At 36.7% G+C, this 22,615-nt stretch overlaps 1 protein-coding gene across 1 annotated transcript; it reads right to left on the reverse strand.

Annotated features, from left to right (window-relative positions):
• Window positions 1-536: 536 nt before the first annotated feature.
• SPO11 (SPO11, initiator of meiotic double stranded breaks) lies at window positions 537-17,245 on the reverse strand. The gene is made up of 14 exons (XM_026862215.1): window positions 17,145-17,245; window positions 15,971-16,097; window positions 13,306-13,419; window positions 10,256-10,344; window positions 9,580-9,646; window positions 9,266-9,374; window positions 8,556-8,642; window positions 6,844-6,880; window positions 6,511-6,620; window positions 5,505-5,604; window positions 4,163-4,200; window positions 2,502-2,578; window positions 2,189-2,300; window positions 537-1,461 (listed from the first exon to the last, which is right to left on the reverse strand). The coding sequence occupies exons 2-14, from the start codon at window positions 16,066-16,068 to the stop codon at window positions 1,342-1,344; spliced, it is 1,158 nt and encodes a 385-aa protein (XP_026718016.1). The 5' UTR covers window positions 16,069-16,097; window positions 17,145-17,245; the 3' UTR covers window positions 537-1,341.
• Between the last annotated feature and the right edge of the window lie 5,370 nt (window positions 17,246-22,615).

A 22,615-nucleotide genomic window follows, 5' to 3' on the forward strand; every position in this document is an offset into this window, starting at 1 on the left:
GGTCCCGGTGCTGCTCCCCTCGGCTCGCTGGGCGCCTCTGTGGCGCCGCCGTTACGGACGGAGGAAAAGAACGACTTGGTTTTTGTTTCCCCGCGCCGTGAGGCCGGGGCCGGCAGCGCAGTGGCGTTTGCGGTGCGGCGGGCACTGCAGAGAAGGTGTTCGTGTTGGGAACTGGCGGGTCCGAGCGCGTTCAGTTCCCGCCGGTACTGTCGCGGCTCTGAACACCTCCCGAGCGTGGGGAGACGCCAGCCCTGGAAATCTGGGCAGTGCCAGCCTTGGGTAGAGTATCGCCCCGGCATTGCGGAGCTCACCCCGCCAGTAACGCCCGCCGTAGGGCCGGGTGCGGGAAGGTGCCCGCTCCCCCGCGCAGGGGCCGCCTTGGCACCGCCCGGGGCTCCCTCTGGGCCGAGACTGCTGCTGCACCTGACACTAAAAGTTACTAGTAGGTAGTAACATTGCTACCGAGCGGTAAATAAAAAGCAACTTTAATTCCTTCTTAATTTAATACTGGTGGAACAGTAGTAAAAAACCCCAACTAGATAAGTGTACTGAAAATATTAACTGTAAAATCCGTGCTGACTCTGTAGATCCATTTTGGAAGTATTTTCTATGCAGTCAGTCTGGTTTCCTCGGGTAAAATTTATTGAACACTTTAATCACCATTTTCCTGCTCCTTTTTGCTGTTTTAGAGTCAACTAAATAAAACCAACAGGGGATTCTGTTACGATGTGCATCATTAACAGGATTGTTTATTAATCAGTAACATCTGCTTGCTTACTTGTTCATTGAAGACAAATAGTAATTTGGTTGCTGGAACATTTATAGTTGCTTGAGATACACAGTAGTGAAGAATTATCTCTGACTTTCTGGTCTGAATTTAAGCAAACACAAAATGCCACAATGCCATACTTAAAATAATTTTCAAAAGGAGGCATGTGCAATAAATTAACAAAGTCTTTTACTCTTTTCAAAAATAAAAAGGTTGGTACAGCATCGTCTTGTGCTTTAAGACAGAAAGCAAAACAATTCCTTGATACGTTTTTGAACATCACGTTTTCTGGCCAGAAAGAACATTACATCTTTCATTATCTTTTTATGTATGCACTATTGCATTTGGCATTGTTACACTGCAGAAGCCACAGAATGGAAGCAACAGTATTTTGTAAAAGAATCGTAATTTCTCTTACAGTTTTAAGGAAGAAAAAGAGATAATAATATTCTAGATAGAGTGATAAGGAAACCTGACAAGCTGAAGTGTACTCTGTCTCCATGCATTTTTTCTAACATCAGTCAACAAAATCGATGAGTATCAAGAAAAACATTTCAGTTGCAAACAAGCATTCATAGCCATCCACCAAATTGCAGCTTGTTTGGTAAATAGACTCTGGAAAGGTAATCTGATGAAAGAGAAGTTAAAACTTGAATTTCAGCCTTCAGTTTAGATGCTGCCATAATTTCCAGCTAAAAAAAGAACAAATTATTTTGTAATACTGTAACAGCCTGACCTAGGGTTAGGTAATTAGTTAAGAAAGAATTACACTTGATGAATGTGCATGTAAAACTGTAAAGTGAGTACTATTGGAAAGGGTGCTGCAAAATCCCTGTCACTGAGCTGAGCTTTATTTTATTGTATGTTCATGTGTTCTCTAGTGTGTACCTTGCAGTAACAGACAATTTATGAGTATAAACACGAAGAAGATACACAATGCCTTTTCTTCCTTTCTAATGATCTCACACAATATATGCCTGAATTGAGATGTATGCTTTAAAAGCTACAGGCAAGATTAGAGGCCTAGCACTGAGTAAGTAACTCCTGTAAGTATTCCCCTATTTGTAAAGACATAATATATTCTGTACTATTTAAGAAAGCAGTAAAATTCCATGTCACCATCAGATGACTAACAGCAGGAAAGCTTAAAATGCTGCCAGCTCTGGCCTGTGAGCTATCACAGAATCATCTAGGTTGGAAAAGACCTTGAAGATCATCTAGTCCAACATATTGAGGCCCCCTGATTCAGAGAGACATCCCAGGGCATGGGCTTTCTCAATCTTGCCTTCTTCTAGGGCTGTAAAACCTTACTGGTTCTGCTACGGTAAGAGTTTGTCATCATAAAGAGGAACAGGATTGCATACGATAGGATCTGTCCTGTGGGGAGTAAGAAATAGGAAACAATAGGTTTATACATACTTCTTTTCTCCACATTGGCTGACAAGCAATGTAAGGTCTCTTTTGTATACTTGCTAACTTATTTTGATCTTGCTTTGTAAATGGAATCAAGGCACCTTTGTGTATATTTAATCTGAAAAGAAAATAAAGTTGTTAAATTTTCTCATATACTTTAAAAAATATTTATTCCAACTTATTTCTTTATATTGTCAAACTAATGTATGAAAAAAATATGGATTTAAATGTCAGTTGTCTTTTTGTGCATTAAGTCCGACTGCATTTTCTGTCTATGAAACAGAAGGATATTTCTTTTTCTTTTGCGGAAATAACTAACCTCTCAAGATCAGATGGAAGGAGACCAAGCCACTTTATAGATGGAACGGTGAGATGATGGGCTTCAAAAGACATTGACTAAAATAAGAAAGGTCAGCTATAAGATTCAGTGACTTTTATTTTAAATTATTAGAGATATATGCTTTCCAAGGTCATGGCCAGATTTTATTACAAAGATAATCAGGTATTTTCACCATCAGAATGATATAGGAGAACACAGTAAAACTGAAGCTTACCATATCCCCTTGCCAGAAACGGTTACTTTGCTAAAATTTGCATCCTTCAGCCTATGACAGATTCTAGGCTAGTCCAGTTTGGCTGACCTAATCTGAATAGTTTCGTTGTGTCTTTTACAGTCAGTAGAAGTCTGATTGCCCCCCCCCCCCCCCAAAAAAAAAAAAAAAAAAACAGCCAGGAGGAGCAATAACAATCAAATCTGGAATTTTCTGATATTTTCTGCTGGAAAGTACCACACTATTTAAAAATAGCCTAAAGGAGGCTTCATCTGGTCCAGTATCATGGCTACAGTAAATATTTTAGGGAAAAAAGTAAAAACAAATAAGCAATTAATGATAATTCTCAGAATACTCCCCCTGCTCCCAACGATTTTTGACTCCAACTTTCTGAGCCAGAAGTGGTGGTGGTGTAATACTTGACTTTGTTGGGTTGCTTTTAGAATCCGTGGAAACTTTTGTCATCTACAGCACCCTACAGCAAAGTATCACAGTTAAATTACTTGTTGTATAAAGGAATACTTCCATTGTTTGTAATGACACATTCTAGTTTCATTTGATGCACCTGTTGCTTTGTAACTGAACAAAATAAACTTTCAAAGGAGCCTGACTGTTTAATGCTGAAAGATGGTGTTTTATCAGTTTACACACCTTTGCAGGAGAGTTGAAGGTGACAGCTCACCTGAAAACTTGGGAGTTCTGTCTCCGTCCATGTCCTCGAGGCATATGTTATGACACATATTGGAACTCTGACATCATCGATGTCTAAGAGTTTTCTGAAGTTCATTTTGGTTTGGTATTGGGTTTTTTACTTTGCCTGTTCTTTCTCCCTTGTTCTACTGAACAGTTTGCCTATCTGCTCCTGCCCTCTGTCTTCACCTTAGTCTGCCTGCCCTCCATACCGCCTTTCCTGTACCTCGTCCTTTAGCAATGTAATACAACAATGCTTTCTTGTTCCCTGTGCCTCTTCTTCCATACTGTTCCACACTAACACATGTATCCATAAGCAAACTCTCGCCCCAAAACAAAACCTTTACCAACATAACATGATTTTGTGGAGAATCACCCATCTCACAAGTTATGTCTTCCTTCTCCTCTCAAGGTCCCTCCAGCTTTCGTTTCACTTCTAAGGCAGAAACAAAGCAAAATGGAGAACACTTTTCTATTTGGACTGCCTGAAAACTGCCTGTGCAGCAGAGGAAAACTGAAATAGTTAAATGAAACACCTGTCATGGTTACCCTGTTTCTCTTTGTTGCAGGTAGGAGCCGTTTTTCTGCAGATAAACAAGGCCTAAAAACTGTGTCTTTGTGTTGAAACAAAATTATAACAGGCAGTAACCATTCTAACAAAGGCTACAGCATTCTGTACATTCCAGTTTCAAGGCTGGGCTACAAAACAATGTATTCAAAGTGGAACAATTATACTCACCACGGATCCATATTTGTAGATGCACATTATTTCTACACCTAGGTTGCAGAATACCAAATGTCAAGTGTCTGTTTATCTGCACACTGGGCATGTTTAAGAAGACTGCACTAAGAATTCAATTTTATGGTATAACACTTATGGCTTTATGATTAGTGACGTTCTTTATGGTTTAACGATTATTTTTAGAGTATGTCAAAATAATCAGAATTTGAGCATAATATGTCACCTTTTATATAGTTAAATGTTTCATGCTGTCTGTGCCTAGTCAATTCAAAATAAAGGATAACAGGGTCTTTTACGCATTGTCCAACATCTATCATGAAAACTGTTTCTTGTGTAATCCCTATCTCTTCATACTATTGCTTTGAGCAGCTGCTTCTTGTTTTGCAGAAATCTCTCTAATTTCAGATGGGATCAGTGTAGATACATCAGAGATTTTCTATATTGTGTATGTGGATTCAGATTCTGAATTCAGTCTAAGGCATACACACTCACAAACACAGAATCCCTCATGAAATGAGGGAAGACCTACCATTGATGTAATAGAATAGCACATCCAGAATGGGATGGACTTGGTTTAGGATTAACTTTATTCCTGCTGTTATCAGGTTTGTAGTTTCTAGCTTTCACTACTGTAAACTCTTGACATGAGTGCTGAATTATTAATATAAATGTATGTGAACTACTTTAAAACCAATAAAAGACTCGCTTTGTTCAAACATACTATTTTCTTCATGTCTGTCTGGTCTAACATAGTTTAAAATTTTGCTTTATACTAAACTGAGCAACATTTACGTAAGTTCCTGTTACTTCCTTCTATTTTACAAAAGGAATAGTATACCCAACAGCTGGAATTCTTGACAGAGCAACATTTTCAATGGTGTTTAACTCTGTAAAGATATAGCTAGGACTTCCTGAGACTTTTAGAAGTAGTCAAGTGCCTAACTCCCATAAAAATCAGTGGAACCATGCAATGGATCATAAAATATCACTATTCTTACCCTCATTTTTAGGTCCACAGGTACTTTCAAAATTTAACTCTATTCTGAGCTACAAATTCTATTTTCTTTTTTCCTTATTAAATACAAGGTAAGATTCTTATTAATACCTCAGAACACAACAAATCATCACAGAGGGTAAGGGTATATTCAATGCAGATGAAAAGCCAGTACTGTTATTTTACTTAAACTACTTTCTTACTCCTAGATATATTCTACATAAATCAGGAACTTCCTGATTGTGTTGGAACTCTGTGTTCTGAGTACCTTCCTATAAAAGTGAGAAAAGACATTCTAAATAAATTTTGCTTTCCTTTTATGTCATTGAACTTCTACAGATTTACCATGTGGATCTGCATCCATAAGGGCGAAAATAGGAATTTGGAAAGAATCCCACAGCTTTCTGACCAAAAGTCGTGTATTAAGATCTGGTACACCTCTTCCCTAAGGAAATAAAATAAAAGCAGACAGTTTTAAACTAATTAAAATGACATTTGGCTATGTATGTGTTTACATTTGTCATTTAAAATCAAGCAAACAAACAAAACACTGGCAGAAATATTTCTCCAACAGCTATTTTGGAGGGAAGGCTCCATGTTCCTGCTCTGGCTCTGTGAGGAGGGAAGGAGGAGCATGACACATGCTCTGGATTACAGGCACTGGAGGAGTATCATACATTGCTCTATACAAGGAGTTAATCTGGAAGGTCTGGGAGTTCATGTATAGATGTACCCTGGTATCTATATAAGCTGGTGTAAGAAGGCCAGTTTTTTCTTCTCAGAAATATTTATGGCACTAATAAAACCACATAAAACAAGTTCTTGTTTTGACTGACTATAACTAGACAACATGTGGCATAGTATAAACACTTCTCTCTCTTCTGCATGGGGATATGTTTTTTCTCATTGTGGGACAAATTTGTCCCAGAACAAGTAGGTATGCATATTCCATTTACACATTCCTAACAATTCTCCGGGCTCCATAGCTCTTTTCAGTACAATCCAAAGTCAACCAATTCTGTTTCATGTGGGTTTGCTAACGTGGGATCCTGAAGGACAAAAGGTTACTCGACAGTTAAGCCTTTATAAGACTGAGTGGGGCAACTACTTTGCAGCAGCATGTGAAGTTGATAAGCTACCAAGCTCTAAGGAGATGCTGGGAGGAAATAAGTCTTTAGAATGTGTATTTTGTATTTCTATGAGGATAATAAAATCTAAAAAAAATATTGTTAGATATGTTTCATATTAATTTTATTATGTTTTTTTGACCAACTTTGAGCACCACTACAATGCTGAAGTATTATTTAAATTCTTACATCTAGCTAGACGATATGAAATGCAAGATGCATACCGTAATCATTATACATGGGGACAATTTATTGCAGAAGTCATCATCCAGCAGTCTCTGAAAAGTTGCATCTTTTTCTACAATTAACATAAATTTGGCGTGTGAGATTAAATCTTTTTTGTTAAGGCGAGCTGCATGTAAAATGATCCATCACACCAATCAATTAAAACTAAATGCTCTAAAATACCTGTTCTGGAGCCAAAAGCAGTGTTCATGATTCAATTTCAGAGCCAACAAGCAAAGAAAAAAAATACCAGAACATTGTTTAACTTGGAATATTCTTTGTTTTTACTTTATTTTTTCAGTCTACAACCAGAGTTGTTGCTCAAAGGATACTTTTAATTCCTTGAACATTAGATGGCACAGTGACTGCCTAAAACAACAAAAATGAGATTAATAATTTTAAATAGAGAAAATGATATATTTTAAAATAACAACATTAGGTAATGAAGAACACAATTACATCCTGAAACAACCATTCATCTTCTATATATAAGATCAATCTTGACATTTTCACTTCTTTATAAGGGTATTGAACCATTCATATCCTGCTCTGTTGTATGATTGTGTAGGAGTCCTGTTAAAAAAAAGATGCTTTTCAAAAATATTTGTGCTACTGTCACAGGAGATTGTTCACCATATGGGCATTACAGAGATAACAATGTCTTGATTTTTTTTATCCATTTTAGCCAGAAAAAAAGTCAGCTTGGTGCGAAGACTGCAAATTTAATACAAGCTTAAAACATTTAAATATTCTTTTTGGAAGAAAAAATTTCATACCCTTTATTAACCTACAACCTGATTTTTTAAGTATTTTTGAGCAATAATTTGAAGACATAGTAATGTTTACTTTATATCTCATATTAGGAATGGCTCAATCTGGCAGGCATATGGGTGAGGAAACAGGAACTGGAGGAAGAACTTGGCAAAAGAATATGTATATATTGAAGTGTGTGGTCTGTTTCTACTTCTGACTGCTAAATCACCTCTGGTGCCAGGGTGGAACAACTCAACAAATAAAAATATGAAGAGCTGCAGAAGAGCATTAATAACAGGCAACTTTATGCTCTGCTTAAAAATTAAGTATAATGGGCAGCTCAGGTTTATCTTTCTGTTTTGAAGTTATCAAATTAGGCTTACAGTGAGCACATTTTGTAGGAAATCACGACAACAGTCAGCAAGTCTGAATTCTATTCCTGCTTTCACATTCTGCATCGTCATAGGAAATCTTTCAGGACTAGATTAGTTGAATCTCATCTCCTCAAACCACTTTTGGATCTTGACTCTTATGAAATCATGTTTATAAACTTCTCTTTAGCTCAGTACCACCTTTGATAAAACTAGTTGACAATACAAGACGTTCTAATGTCTCTATAAGTGGTAATCCTGAGACCAAACAGCCTGATACTATATACCTTTGGTTGTAAATTGCTGGGCACATGAAGACAATATCAATTCTTATGCTGATGGATTATCATCATTAAACTTCTGTAAATGAAAACACAATTTGGCTCCAGAAAGAGATTCATCTCTCTAATTATAGAGGCTCAGTTCAGTCTCTTGTCTGTGCTGTTGCCACTAGAGAGTCTACCCAGTGTGCTAGAAGCAGTTCACTGAGGACCATATATGTTAACTCAGGCTGTAAAACTTGTTTTCTTACTCTGCCAGAAATCAATCTATTGTGACAGAAACAAAGAATGTTCAGAGTGCCCAGGGTTCTTTGATTCAGAGCACTTATTTGACACAACACTGTAATATAAATCCTAAGATACACTATATGCCTTCGTCTGCAAGGCTCCCATGGTAGAAGGTAGTGCTAAAACTCATATCCAAAGGATATATTCCTGATGAGTATATAGCTGAGCTTCAGGATTGCAATACAGTTGAGCAATACTTTTTACCTCTCTCTTTTCACCCAGTCTGTAATGTCTCAATTTGCCACAAGCACAGGTCTGTATAATAAATGTGTACAGTAACTTCAGCTACAAGAAGTGCAGAATATCATGCTATGGTAGATGCTATGAATTACTGGTTTTTATAATACATACTGTTGCACTGCAGATACAATTCACTTTTGTACCATCTTCCTCAGTGTAAATTAAATTACCAGCAACAAAACCTTTAGTTGTAGATAGCTGAAAAAAAAAATAGTAAGCTGTATACAGTAAATGGGAATATTGTTATATTGCACAGGCAAAACAAGAAACTTCTGAAAAGAATTCTGACTCCTAACAAGCAGTTATTGACCACCATCAACCTTGTAAATGCTAAGCAATGCTGTTGGACACAAGGGCTTACTTACAATAAGTTGTGTTAACAACTGCATGTTTAGATACAAAGGAATTCTTGTAAGGCGTGAGACAGGAGTAAATTTGAAAGGCTGTTACATCTCTTACTTACTTTAAATTTTCATTTAACCCCCAAGTTAGCAAAATAATTTGAGCACAAATTGCTGAACAGATGTCCTGCACTCTGAAGTTTAAGTACTACCTTCACTAGATAATAGCAAAAAGCCCTGTGTTTTTAGCTGGAAGTTAGTCCCAAACTCTTTGGAGCAAGGAAACTCTATGAAATTGTCTTTGAAGAAAAAAACCTTTCGTGTGCTATGATAAACCATAATTACATTTCATTTGCACAAATTACACTTTTAATTTAACTTATGTACTTCCTAATGATAACCTTTCTTGATATTTCATCTTTCAGTGCAATCTATATGATTTGGAAATAATGAAAAAAACATTTGTAACAAGCCACTTACTATATGTAGACTTCTCCGAGGTATCTTAAGCATGCAAGAAATGTCATTGATTATATTGTCCACAACACTTTGGCTACCAAACAGTCGTGTATCTGAATAATATATATCTCTATCAAGACAAAATATTGTATTTGTAATTATAATACAGAAACAGCTATAGGCTCATGATAATTTTATAGAGGGCATGGATAATCAGAGGGCATTTTACGTAGAGGAATCCATTATCCTACAGGTTTGCATCCTACAGACTGTTTTTCACAAAAACAGTCTTAAAATACAACTTTATTTGAAATTACAGAAATGTAACATGTTACCTTTTAGTTGCATAAGTATTGCTCTGCACCATCTTATAGATCATAGATAATATCTTGAGCATCAGTGCTGAAAATATATATTTTACAAAATATTTTATCTGTTTTCATAAATGCATATACAATAATTTGTCTTTATATTGAGCCATCTTGGTGTCTTGTAAAATAAAACTTTGCAACGTATATTTTAATGTGCTGTGAAAATACAGAGAGACTGTACTAATCAATAGACTCAAGAATTTCTAGCATAATTAGAAAAAATATGATGGAGCTAAGTGACAGAATGTATGCCCTGCTGTCCAGGCCAAGAACTTAAATGACTGAGTTAGAAAAATAAATTAGCTTATTGTCCGTATTCCAACATTCCTTTACTAGCTAGCTTTTTGAAGAAGGGTGATGTTTTGACATTAAGGCCTTTTGAAAATGCCTTCAGTTGATACTCATCCAGGGAGGGTAGAAACTGTAAGAATGATGTATTAATTTCACTGTCCCTCACTATAATTTAATAGCGAAGAGAAAAGCTGAAGGGCTGGTCATAATATGAGGTTATATTAGCCATACACTTCTAAATCACAGTGCATAATTTTTTTGTGTGTGGTTTGTTGGTATTTTTTAACAAAGTTTTGAATTAAAATACAAGAAAAACCAACAATTCGGCTTTGGACCGGTTTTAACTTACCAAATCTTGGTGCTGATCTAGGGCAGTCACTTCTTATTTGTTTTGTAGCACAATGTGGTATCATCTGTAGACCTACAGAATCTTTAAATCTGATACATTGCAAACAAATACAATGAAACCGTAAACGTACTGAGTATACGTAAATTGTTCTCTGCAAGGTAATTCAGACTCAGATCCCTTTCTGATAATCAAATATGCTACTGCTATTTTCCGACTTGGTACAGAAACCATCAACCTGGGTGGAGTTGGAGTGGCCAAAGGAAAAAGGCAGGCAGTAGTCATCATCTGCCAAAATGACCCATTCAAAACGTCACCGAACTGATCATTGGCTTCAAACATGAAACAGTTTCTCAAGAAGACGCTTCAAGACTGATTTTAAGCCTAAAATAGGTAAATTTCCAGACAAAAGTAGAGAGAACAGAAATATTTCATACATGTTTTAACTGTTAATATATCAGCATCAATTATTATTTAACATTAAAACAAAGAAATAAATGACAGGAAAAAATGTGAATCATTATTAGAATACAAACCAAGTCTGACATAGTGACTTTCTGATGTAGAATCTATGAAAAAGTTATTATCTCATACTACAATAATATTATCTGATTTATGTGTTTAAATTATGAGAATAAATCACTTATATTCCATTATTAACTTTTGGAAACAAAAATGTACTCCATCCTATTCTCTAAACAGATGTTTAATCTAAGTGAGCTCCACCATTTCACGTTTCAGCCTTTCAAGTCTGAAGGTGCACATTTCACCAAAAGAATCAGTTTTCTTAATGACACTTCATTATTATATTTTAAATTATTTTAGTGCCTTATAATATGACAGGCCTGTCTTTTTCATTTCAGAGTTTTGTATGTACTTTTAAGAAGTATTGGCAGTCAAATAGACATAATTTTATTTAAACCCACGTAATGTTTCTAAATTTCTTTCTTTGTCGAAGGTTTTGCTCCATGCATCCTTTGGGTGGCAGAACACACACACCACGGTGCACATACGTAAAGTGACAGCAATAACAAACAGCAGTGTAGCATTTGCCTGCCAGCTTTAGGTAACTTTCTTGCCTTTGTGCTGCAACATTTAAAAGATGTTTGTGCTTTTCACTTCCACAGTCCCTACATTATAAGCACATGGGAAGAAAACAGTAATCAACACTTTGTTGGGTTGTGCTCTCAGGTGAAATAAGGACACTCCGTTCAGGAAACTGTATGTTGAAGAACCTGATCAATGTGGCTCGCACAATTCTTCCTAGGACTGCATTTACCTCGCAGAGTAGTTTTCTATAAAATCTTCTTTCCACTACTAGGAAATCTTTTTGTTGTTTGTTTGGGGGTTTTTGTGTTTGTTGCCTTGGTTTGTTTTTCTGGAAAGATACAGCTGGATAATGGAAACTGGTTGTACTACTTCAGGCCTGGCATTCTCACAGATTGACACCACTCAGGTAAATACCTCTCTATGAGTATCTACAAAAGTTTACAAAGAACAGTTCAAACATGAAATCATTCTCTCATTCTACTAGTTCCTGCCCAGCAGATTCCAGCTGTGTAGATTAGGTATGAAAAGGCTGCCTATGAAAGAAAAAGAATGCCCCACTGACTGTATTTTCTTCCATTCATATTATATTTTGGCAGCAGTTTTCATTTTTGTCTATTTTCATCTTCTTAATTTGCCGTATTAAAGTGGGATATAGGTCACTAATCAACGGAAACACATATCTGAGATTACAATTCTCCACCATAAATAATGGTTCGGCTTTTTTTAGTGTGATTGATGAATCTTATTTTTAACATACTGTGATGTTAACTTGTTTTAATTTGAACGTTTTTCCCCTATGTGTTCTGATGGCAAGTAACATCTCATTTTTGTTTTCTTAGCCTGGAATGCCATTTCCCTGAAGATTGCCAAAAATTGCAAAACTTTGTTTTAGTATTTTAATTTTACAAATATCTGAGTGAAACATTTTTGTCAAGCCATCAAGACTTAAACCATTATATTCCCTGGAACATACAAGTCTTTCAGTTAACTGATTACCTTCAGGCCCCTCAGGTTTTTTGATTGACAGAAATTTATTGTTCTCATTAAATGAGTATTCCACCAAAGTGTTATGCATGGAAGGTTTGCTATGCTTTCTCAACCTCAGATGTTTGTAATGTGTCCACTTACAAGCATTTCTGCAGTCTTATCAATCTAAATATCCTTCAACTCACTGACATCCAAAGCTACTACAGGGCAAGAAATAGATTTGTGTCTTCCTTTATCCTTTTGCTTCTGTATTATAAAAAGCAATTAATCTCTCATTTTCAGGTATTTTCAGTTTAAATGAGCTCCTTGGAAAAATACTGTTACACAAGCAACTTCTACAAATCACAAAGTGTGTTATAAGGGAGGACAGGTTGGGCTCTCTCTGAGCCTAGTCTAGATAAACTTGCATAAGATCTGAAATTTGGATAATACATTAGAAACTCAGTTTGCTTTATTTGGCTGGTAATGAACTTAGAACACAACACAGAGGTAACAAATACAACTGGAAGACGTGGGATGCATCTCTGAAGAACAAAAAGTTACAGTTATCACTGTCATTTTAAGAAAGGAGATACTATGAGGAAAAGCAGAGAAAAAGAAAAGAGGAGGCACAGAAAGTGCATTAGAGGATGAAATTGCTGGTAATTGTTTCCAGCCTAAAAAAGATTTTTTCACTCTAACACAACTTACCATTTCTGGTTTCTACTGCTTCCAGAAAATGATTGTTTATAGGACCTCCCTTTTCTTCTAACCCCTATTACAGTAGTTTTACATTACCCTTTATGCTATGGTCTGCTATTACTTACTACATGATGCCTGTTCATGCAGAGTGGTTACTAAGCATGACTTTCTATTTGTCCATTACTTTTTAAGAAGTCAAGTTATTTAGTGATTCTAATACTTATAAAACTATGTTATTTAGTGATTCTAATACTTATAAAACCATGTATGATTAACTTGTCTGAAAGTTACATAATCAAATTTGTATTTATAATGCAGGATTTAAAAATACTTACTCTATGTTCCTCCAATCTGATCTGCTAGCCAGTGTGAGAACAGGTGCTTTATTCTGGGCCAAGCTTTTAAGTACATCCTGAATAACGTTTTCTATTGCTTCAAGAACTTCAGAACTGAAACAAGGAAAATTAATGATACAGATCATATAATAAAATCTAGTTCTATGTTGAGTTTTGATCATCTATCCCCACTCCTACAAAAATCAAGTAATCCAAAACTGCTTCCAAGATATATTTGTTTCAAAAATGTGGAGGAACTCTTTTGGTTTTTAACTTTGTTTTGCTCAGTTTCCCTAAAATCTTTGACTTCCCATTCCAGATGTATGACTGAGGACACAATTAGAAGTACATTTCTATTCTATCCAGAAACCATCAAATTTTTCACCAGCTGAACTTCTAGACCAACTGGCTGGTTTGTGACTAGTGATTAATGTTTTACTATAAATGATGTAATATTGGCCTTGGCTATGATCTGGGCTACACTGTTTTTAAATGCTGTATATTTAAAAAATGGTCAAGAGTACAAATACTTCCTGTTGTACCATTGCACATTAACCTTTTGATCTGGTGCCCTGAACAAACTGTTAAGGGTTTTAATTATATGAAGGCTTTGTCTCAACAGATTCACTGTGAAAAGAATAAAATCTGTATCTTTCACCTAAAAAGACAAAGTAGCCTTGCAGCAGATCCCTTACAGCAAAACTGTAGGCTGGCTTGAGTGTTATGACAGATGCTTTTTATTTTCATAAGTCATCTGACTCCAACATTTCAGCTGTCCTTAAAATTACAAGTGCACTATATACCATCATAAGTTCAGGTAGGAATTACAAGAACAGACAAAACTTATTTTAACTCAAAGTTTTATCAGCAAAGTCCAATTTTGTCATTAAGTAATATACTAAGAAAAGATGAGTCAATACCAGTGCACACCACACAGAATGAATTATCCCACTGTTACAAAATCAGCAAGAATGATTTTTACAACCTAGCTATGAGTCTCCTTAAAAAATAATGAAGTGTCATTAAAGTTCTCTTCTATCAGCTGAACATGTTTCTTCCATTTTGTAGCTCAGCTTCCACCTACCCCTCATTCTGTTGAAACTAGATTATCATTCTTTGAAAGCAATTTCTGGAAAGGATTAACCTTTTATTTTAAAATGTTATTTGTAATAGTGTCTGTATTAAAAAACCCCTACTAGTATTTCTAACATTTTTGTCCAATAATATTAAACCGTTCAACAAACACAATGTAAGATTTTTCTGGTTTTCAGATGAGTAAACCTGGAGATAGAGACTCATGTCTTTCCAAAGGTAAAACAGTGAAGTATTTGCAATGCTGATAATACGAGAAGGCCTGGTCATGCAGCCAATATGTAAATTAATTTTCTACTGTATAATAGCTTCATAATCAAGTCCAAGATTCCCTAACTTTCAGACTCATAGTCTTTTCCTCCAAATTGAAATCCTACATCTCACTGCCATATCCAAAACAGAAATTCTATTAAGCACTAGGAAATGGTTGGCTGCTGAGCTACATGTGTAATGCAGCAAGTGGTAAGAGTAAAAAAAGTAAGCAAAGCTGACTATGGTGCAGACCTCCAACATAATAAAAAAATTGAGTGTTGAAGATAATAAAAATATGTGTGGGCAGATGGATGAAGGAACTGATAGGCAGATAGGAAATCTAAACCAAGTTATTGCTTTGATAGTCATAAATATTTTACTCATTCACTTGATTCTGTCCACTGTAACAGTCTTTTAATATTCCAGATGTTCTTCAAAGTTTGCTGCAGAATTTGAAAGTCCAGGTTTCTGTTCCAATCCCAATTTCATGATTTGTTGCAGAAATTGTAAAATGGGGCAGAATAGGAGTAAGAGAACAGTAATTCTCTGTGTACCCCCTGCCGATATTCTGTCTCTTTTTGCAGAGATTAACTGAATTTTAATAAGCAAATATACAATATTGGCCAAATATGCCTACTTAAAAATCACTCTGATTTAGTTAACAGCGGAAGGCACTGTATATCTCACAGAATCATCTAGGTTGGAAAAGATCTTGAAGATCGCCTATCCAACCATAGGGTTTGCCTGATCATTTCTAACAGGTTGCATCATGAGTAGATACTTGTTTCTGTATAGCACAAGAAATTATCTTCAATATTAATATAAAATATTAATATTATAGCACCTTTAGCAAGTAAAAAATATAAACACACAAGAGAAACAATTACAAATACAAATATGCAATTCAATAAACTAACACACTCTAAAACCTAGAACTGTACATTGCTAAAGCCATACAGTTCCCATACCCTGCCACAAAGACCTCTTTTTCCTTTTAAAATACTTTTAAGATGATCCCAGTCTGTTCTAGCCTCTGAGGCTGATATACTGTGTATGGAAAGAGTCTTTTAAAAAATGATGGGTTTTGTTAGTGAAATTCAGTATATTTGTTTTGTCATGGTTTTCTATATTTCTCTCTGTACCTACAGACTTTTTGAAGATTTCTGGGGGAACAGAGGTGCTGTTTGCAGTGTGAGAGCCCCTTTCTTTTTGTAGAGGCGTGTTTTCCACCTTTGCCAAGCCCATTAGGTGCAATAGTGCACTACCTATTCAAGCATTACCACAGAAAGAGAGTATGGGTGCTATTTTTCACACTTTTTACCTAGGGATGTGGCTCTCATGGCCAGACAGACTTGTTTCCCTGAAGCTGGCCTTGCTCCCAGTTGGCACTTCAGTGGAACACACACTGTGGTCCTCCATAAAGATTGGTGCAGACCAATCCAACTTCTCTGGAAGGGATGAAGCCATGTTAAAAAGAGGCAAAAGAGATTATCAAAGAAATGGGAAAAGGCTATTCTGTGTGCTGGACTTAAAACTCACGATCTGAGGTTAAACCATAGGGCCAGAGAGAAAAAGAAGAAAATTACTGTAGAAATCAAAGTCAAGATCTTCCCACCCTTCCTGACTGATTAACCAAGAGCTTTTCCCGCCCCTTTTAACAGGCAGGAGATGGCCCTGCCCTTCCTGACTGACCGAGGGCTCTTCCCGCTCTCCCTGACTGACTGAGGCCTTCTCCTGCTCTCCCTGACTGACTGAGGGCTCTTCCCGCTCTCCCTGACTGACTGAGGGCTCTTCCCGCTCTCCCTGACTGACTGAGGGCTCTTCCCGCTCCCCCTGACTGACTGAGGGCTTTTCCCGCCTTCCCTGACTGACCAATGGCTTTTCCCGCTCTTGGTAACAGACAGGAGGTGGCCCCGCCCACCCTAACAGGATCCTTCTCCCACCCTTCCTGCCTGCCCATGGCCTCCGCTGGGAGCTGAACCCCAAACCATCTCTGGAGTTGCTCTGTGTGTGGGCAGACATGTCGTCACAAGCTCTGGAGCACCCAGATCTCAGGGGCACTGGAATAAACCTGGCCAGACTGGCTAAAAAGCGATCAAATGTCTCACCAAGACTTTTCTCACCCTTTTTGAATGACCAGAGTTTTTTTCCCCTCAATATCAAATGTCTTTTCCGAACAGTTCTTAGTGGCTTTAAGAAAGCTGAAAAAGCTGAAAGCTCCAGTGCAACGCCAGATGTTGAGAAAGCAGCTTCCTTCCCTGCAATGAAATTCAACTTCTATTGAGGTTAAAGATTTAACACTATTTTTATCATTTGCCTGCAGCATTCTGATGTTTTAGAACAGACTTGGAATATGTTTTCAAATCTTTCTCAATACATTGTTTAAAACTTATGTTCTGAACAAACAATAAACACCCAATTCTAAGAGTCATAAATCACCTGCTTCCAAGGAAGCTGAGATCTGAGAAAAAAAATGCTAGATTTTGTAAGCTTACAGCAGAACCAGGAGCTTTATGATTCACATGGCATCTTCAGCCAGAAGGCATCACTTCAAAACTGACGATACATGGTCAGAGACAGATTGTGAGTTTGAAAAATGAATTTTTTTTAATGAGATTATCATTTTAGTGCATTTCCTGCCTGTTGTTCACCTTTTCCTACAAAAGGTGTTCATCTTTTCCTACAAAAATTCCAGCTTTCACTTTAAAACTTTTACACTCACTGTGATTTTAAAGAGAAAATAAAGTACTTTTGGGAGACGTTGTGAAGGGCAGAAGGGCGCACCAGTGCGTGGCCAGTTCCTGTTCATTGCCTCAACAGCCCCCCTGTAGCCCCAGGTCCTCCTGGTGCAGAGCTGCATGCTCGGTGAGTTTTGAGTGCAGAGATCAGGACTCCTTCACTGCCAGCTTGATGGTGAAAAAAAACCAAATCCTAAAAATTTAAACTGCTCTTACCTGTTTTCAACTCCGAACTACATCATTGTAATTGACTGCCTGATAATGGTCATTCTGAGAGTGTTAGCAGTTACCTAGGAGATAAACATCTTAAAGTTTCTTCTTTCTAGAGAAATTTTTTTAAGGGCCACTGTTGATAACATCATTTTTTATGCACAGCAGACAATAATATTGGAAGCTGTGCTGTATCTAGCTCACTGCCAACAACATTTTGAATGTTGCGATGCTTAGACTTGTTGTTAGCAAATTAAATGACATAGTGTTTAAAATGTTGAAGGCAGCTGGTTTCTCCTACTGTTCCATTAGCTACTACCACTGAACCTTTCTTCTTCGATATTCATAAGAGTAAGCAGTCCAAACCCAGCTTGGGTAGGTAATTAAAAAATTCATGCATTGATTTATTCAAGGAAAACCTGAGGCTATGATGATATGAACACAAGGTGCTTCAATTAACAGGCAAGCAAAAGAAAGGGGAATTAATAAATTGAAATTTTCAGATCTTTCATCTAAGTCTTTGGCCTTTAGGTACCTTGAGATCACTCCGGAAATATTTATGTAAAATGTCTGTAGAGCTCTCCAACAATTCAACATCAAAATCAACAGATTTTTGTTTGATATAGAACTGACGAAATTATATCATGCCCCTAGCAACAGACTGCAAACAAAACTATATACATCAACTTGTGAGAACCTAATTTAATGACTTGCCTCTTCTTCATAGTAGCAAACAGAAACTATAAAAAAGCACAACCAAAGTACTCAATGCCCATACTTGAGTTAACAAAACAGAGAATGAAAAACAAGCAACAATAACAAAAATTTCCATGCTTCAACCTTAATATTGCACACATATATGTAAATATATATGTACGTATATGTAACCATATAAACTACTATCCATAATATGACCAGTAAATGAACTACAATCAATAAATGAACTAGCAAGTTCATTTCCTAATGCCCTCTTCCTTTATTTATTTCCTTTTAAAATTCTGCTTGAAAAACAAAAAAAAAGAGAGAGAAAAATAATTTAAATTGCAAATATTGACTGCATTATTATATATATGAGAAGGAAAATTATTAGGAAAACAAATAATGCATGACTACTAAATCTTACGTTGGAAAGAAAAACATAAAAACCCCAATGTAATCAATGCAGTTATCTCAGTGTTTGTTTTGCTTCTACAGAGATGTGCAGTAGAGGGCACCACAGATGGCAGAGAAAAGATTACTGCTTTGAAGCTGTTAAGTTCAACACTATGATTTCACTCATCCTTGTTAAAACAAGTATGACAGGTAATGAAATACTTCCAGATCTGTTTGCTTTAAAAGACAGCCTGTTACCAAAAATTCTGTCTCAAAAGAATTGTCTCCTATTATAAACATACGCTCTTATCAGGATACTTTTGGAGGAAGCTATGGTATGAAATAGTCTGTATGAACTGTCTGATGCCAATTTCGAAGTCTGTAACTGCTGAAGAAGAACCTGCCTGGATCAAAACCTGTTGCTATCACTACATACTACACAACAAAAGAGCTATACAGAACAAAAATGTGCATTTATCTTGGTGCCAAGATTTTAAATTGCTTGTTACTGATTTCCCATATATAAATAACTGCATCAGTAGAATAAATTATATATAAAACATGTAAAAGCGTATGTATGCGTTTTCCTTTTCTTCACTGCATACCTTATGAAAAGGTATTTCCTCTTTTCACTTCTAGTTAGTCTCTCCCATTAAGTTTACATGGTTGCTGTGGCAAGTATTTTTCTCCATATGGTCTGTCCTTAATTCTTTTAATAGACTGGTAGGCACACCAGCGGACCTGATATGCCTATTTTCAATTAATGTCAAATAGCATGTGAAATCCAGTCTTTCACTTAAGCCTAAAAAAAAAGGAATACCTCTGTAAAAGGTAGTGATTCAGTGCAAGCAGAAGTACTTGGGCCAGTTGGGAGTATTAAGAAGATAGATGGAGGTTTAAAAGCTACAGTAAGAACAGGGAAAAAAAATCCACACCCACCATTTAAGAGCTTCTTGAGAATATGGCTACTGTGTTCCAGCAAGATTCAATTCTTTCCATCTTCCTTAGTTGTTATCTGGATAATCCTTGGAAGGACAGGCATTTTGTGAGCCAACAGGTTTTACTATGAATAAGTTAGGATGAGACAGGAGCCAGATTTATCACCTGCCAGTTAAATGAAAAGTTACAGATCTTTTTCTAATGAGCAAAGCCCAGAGACACAGGACATGAAAAGTCATTCACTACTAACAGCTAACAACTTCAAATGGGATATCTCCTTCCAACTAACATGGCTGATTGAAAAAAAACCCAAAACTAATACATGTTTTCAGTTTACCTAGCTCTGGAGTGAGAAACACCTGTAAAATATTTATTCTATGGTGAGCCAAATCACTATAAGAGGAAGTGGGGTTTTGTTACCACCCCTTCTTTTTATTTTTATCTTTTAGCCAGAAATAAACTCTAACACTGTTAAGAAAAAGACTTTTTCTTTCATCTAACCTCTGTCACAGTGATTTCCAGATCCAAAATTTTCTAATGCTTTGAGGGGCAGTAATGTATTCTGGGTGGTAGGGCAAGACAGGTATTTGAGACAAAGAAACACAAAGTGAACTCAATAAAAAAATACTTTTTCCCAGTTTAGCATAAATGTCACATGCACTCTGGTTCACTGACAATAATTAAGCTGCAAACAGGCAGGATTATGTGAGTGAACATCTGAAGACATAATTTTTATGTGATGAGAAGACTGATCTTGCCCAGGACTATCAAAGCTACTATTTCTCATTCCTAAACTGATCTCACCCTAAGACAGGACACTCCTTCAGCCTCTTTCTCTTTCTGTAGTGCCAGTTACTGTTTCAAATTCTCATACTTGCTGGAGTTTTAAAACAGGAACTGCAGGCTGTAGGCATATACCCTGCCTGAAAAACAAACAATAAAAAATCAGTTGTAGTAGCTCTGAGGCTTGGATAAGTTAGATGAAAACAGGAATAGAATTTTATGTTGGGCATTCTACTACTTTTGTTATTCTTTTGAAGAGGATGTTGTGGAGGAACATACAGAAAATATTTTGAAACATCCAAGACTCTGTGTGTTACAGAATCATAGAATAGTTTCAGTTTGAAGGGATGTTTAAAGTTCATCTAGTCCAACCCCCCTGCAATGACCAGGGACATCTTCAACCAGATCAGGTTGCTCAGAGCCCTGTCCAGCCTGACCTTGAATTTTTCCAGGGATGGGGCATCTATCACCGCTCTGGGCAACCTGTGCCAGTGTTTTGACACACTCATCGAAAAAATTTCTTCCTTATATCTAGTCAGAATCTACCATCTTTTAGTTTAAAACCATTACCCCTTGTCCTACCACAACAGGCTCTACTAAAAACTCTGTCCCCATCTTTCTTACGAGCCCCCTTTAAGTACTAAAAGGCCACACTAAGGTCTCCCTGGAGCTTTCTCTTCTCCGGGCTGAACAACCCCAGTTCTCTCAGCCTGTCCTCATAAGAGAAGTGTTCGATCCCTCTGATCATTTCTGTGACCTCCTCTGGACCTGCCCCAACAGGTCCATGTCCTTCCTGTGCTGAGCATAAGTGACTGCTGAAAATAAAACAGAGATGTTTTGCTGTTGAAGAACCTACAGGTCTCTCACATACAAATAATAAATATAATTGTCTATATTATGGACAAAACATTAAACTCTTTCTCTGCTGTCTTCCATATCAAAATGCTCTGACAGCTGAATAATAAAAGATAAGGCAAATACATGGCACCTAATGCCCATCTATTTCTAAGAGAGATAAACACTTATCTTTTACCTATTACCCCATTTTGCATTGCTAGGAATGGGAATCAAATTAAAATTTGGACTGAAATGCTTATATAGCAGCTAAATAAATAATAAGGCTAACAAGGGAGTTCCAGCCAATTCCCTCCACTCTCTCTGGCAAGTCCCAGAAATCAGCTGCTCTTTTTGTCCACATAGTAAAAATCTGACCAAACCCACTTACCACTAGTGGTAAGTTCTCTCTCCTATGGTATGTCATACCATAGGAACAGGAATAATATCTAATGAATTGATTTGTAAACATCTATATACTTGCAAAAATCCAGATCTGGTTTTAACTGAACATTGAATAAACATGTTATTAGGAAAAAATCTGATTAAAAAAATGTGTTAAAGGGAAAATATGTTGAAACAAACAAATGGAAGACATTTGTGCTAAAACATAACTGGAAAGCAAGAATGTCTTCTATTCCATGCTCATGTGACAGCTTGAACATAGCAGTCTTGGAAACAGCTGCACCATTTCTTCTGGCTTTCAAAAGGTAGAAAGTCTTGTTTATTTTCTGTTTTCCTTTTGTTGGCAAAATCCTAGAAAGCATGAAAACTCAGGTGTGATTTTGCTCTTTAAACCCAAAAATGCCAGCTGCTGTACATTAAAAATACTTGAGCCAAAATCTGTTCTTTCATTTATATGAACAGCTACACTAGCGCTGTCATGGCCCCAGATTTATGCCAACAGGTAAAACTCGAGATGGACTTTAGACCTTTGTTATTAACTATTTAATAATGCCTGGGGAAAATGAAGTAAGAGGATGACGTAGGAGTCTATTCTGACACTGAGTACTGTGGGCCATATAAATAATGAAAAGGGTGGGGCAGTTGATTAACAGACTTCTACTTCATTTTTGGAAGCCCAGATTAAAATCAACTTTATGTCATCCTTTAAAATGCATTTGGTGATTTTAATTAAGCTACTAATGTTAATTGGTCCACACCACAAAAATGCCAGGGGCACTGTGACGTAATTTGGGATAAATGGCAACCATTGCTTTTGAGGGTCCTAAGGCTCAGTAAAAAGTGTATCAAATGAAAAAATAGTGTACATGTCTTGCCTTGGTTTGCTGGGGTTTTTTAGTGTTGGAGAAAAAACGTGACTCAAATATAAACATGAATCCAGCCCAAAACATCTCTTGCTGAGTTGT

Source organism: Athene cunicularia, assembly GCF_003259725.1.
Source record: "Athene cunicularia isolate RWA chromosome 20 unlocalized genomic scaffold, athCun1 chr20_part1, whole genome shotgun sequence".
NCBI lineage: Eukaryota > Metazoa > Chordata > Aves > Strigiformes > Strigidae > Athene > Athene cunicularia.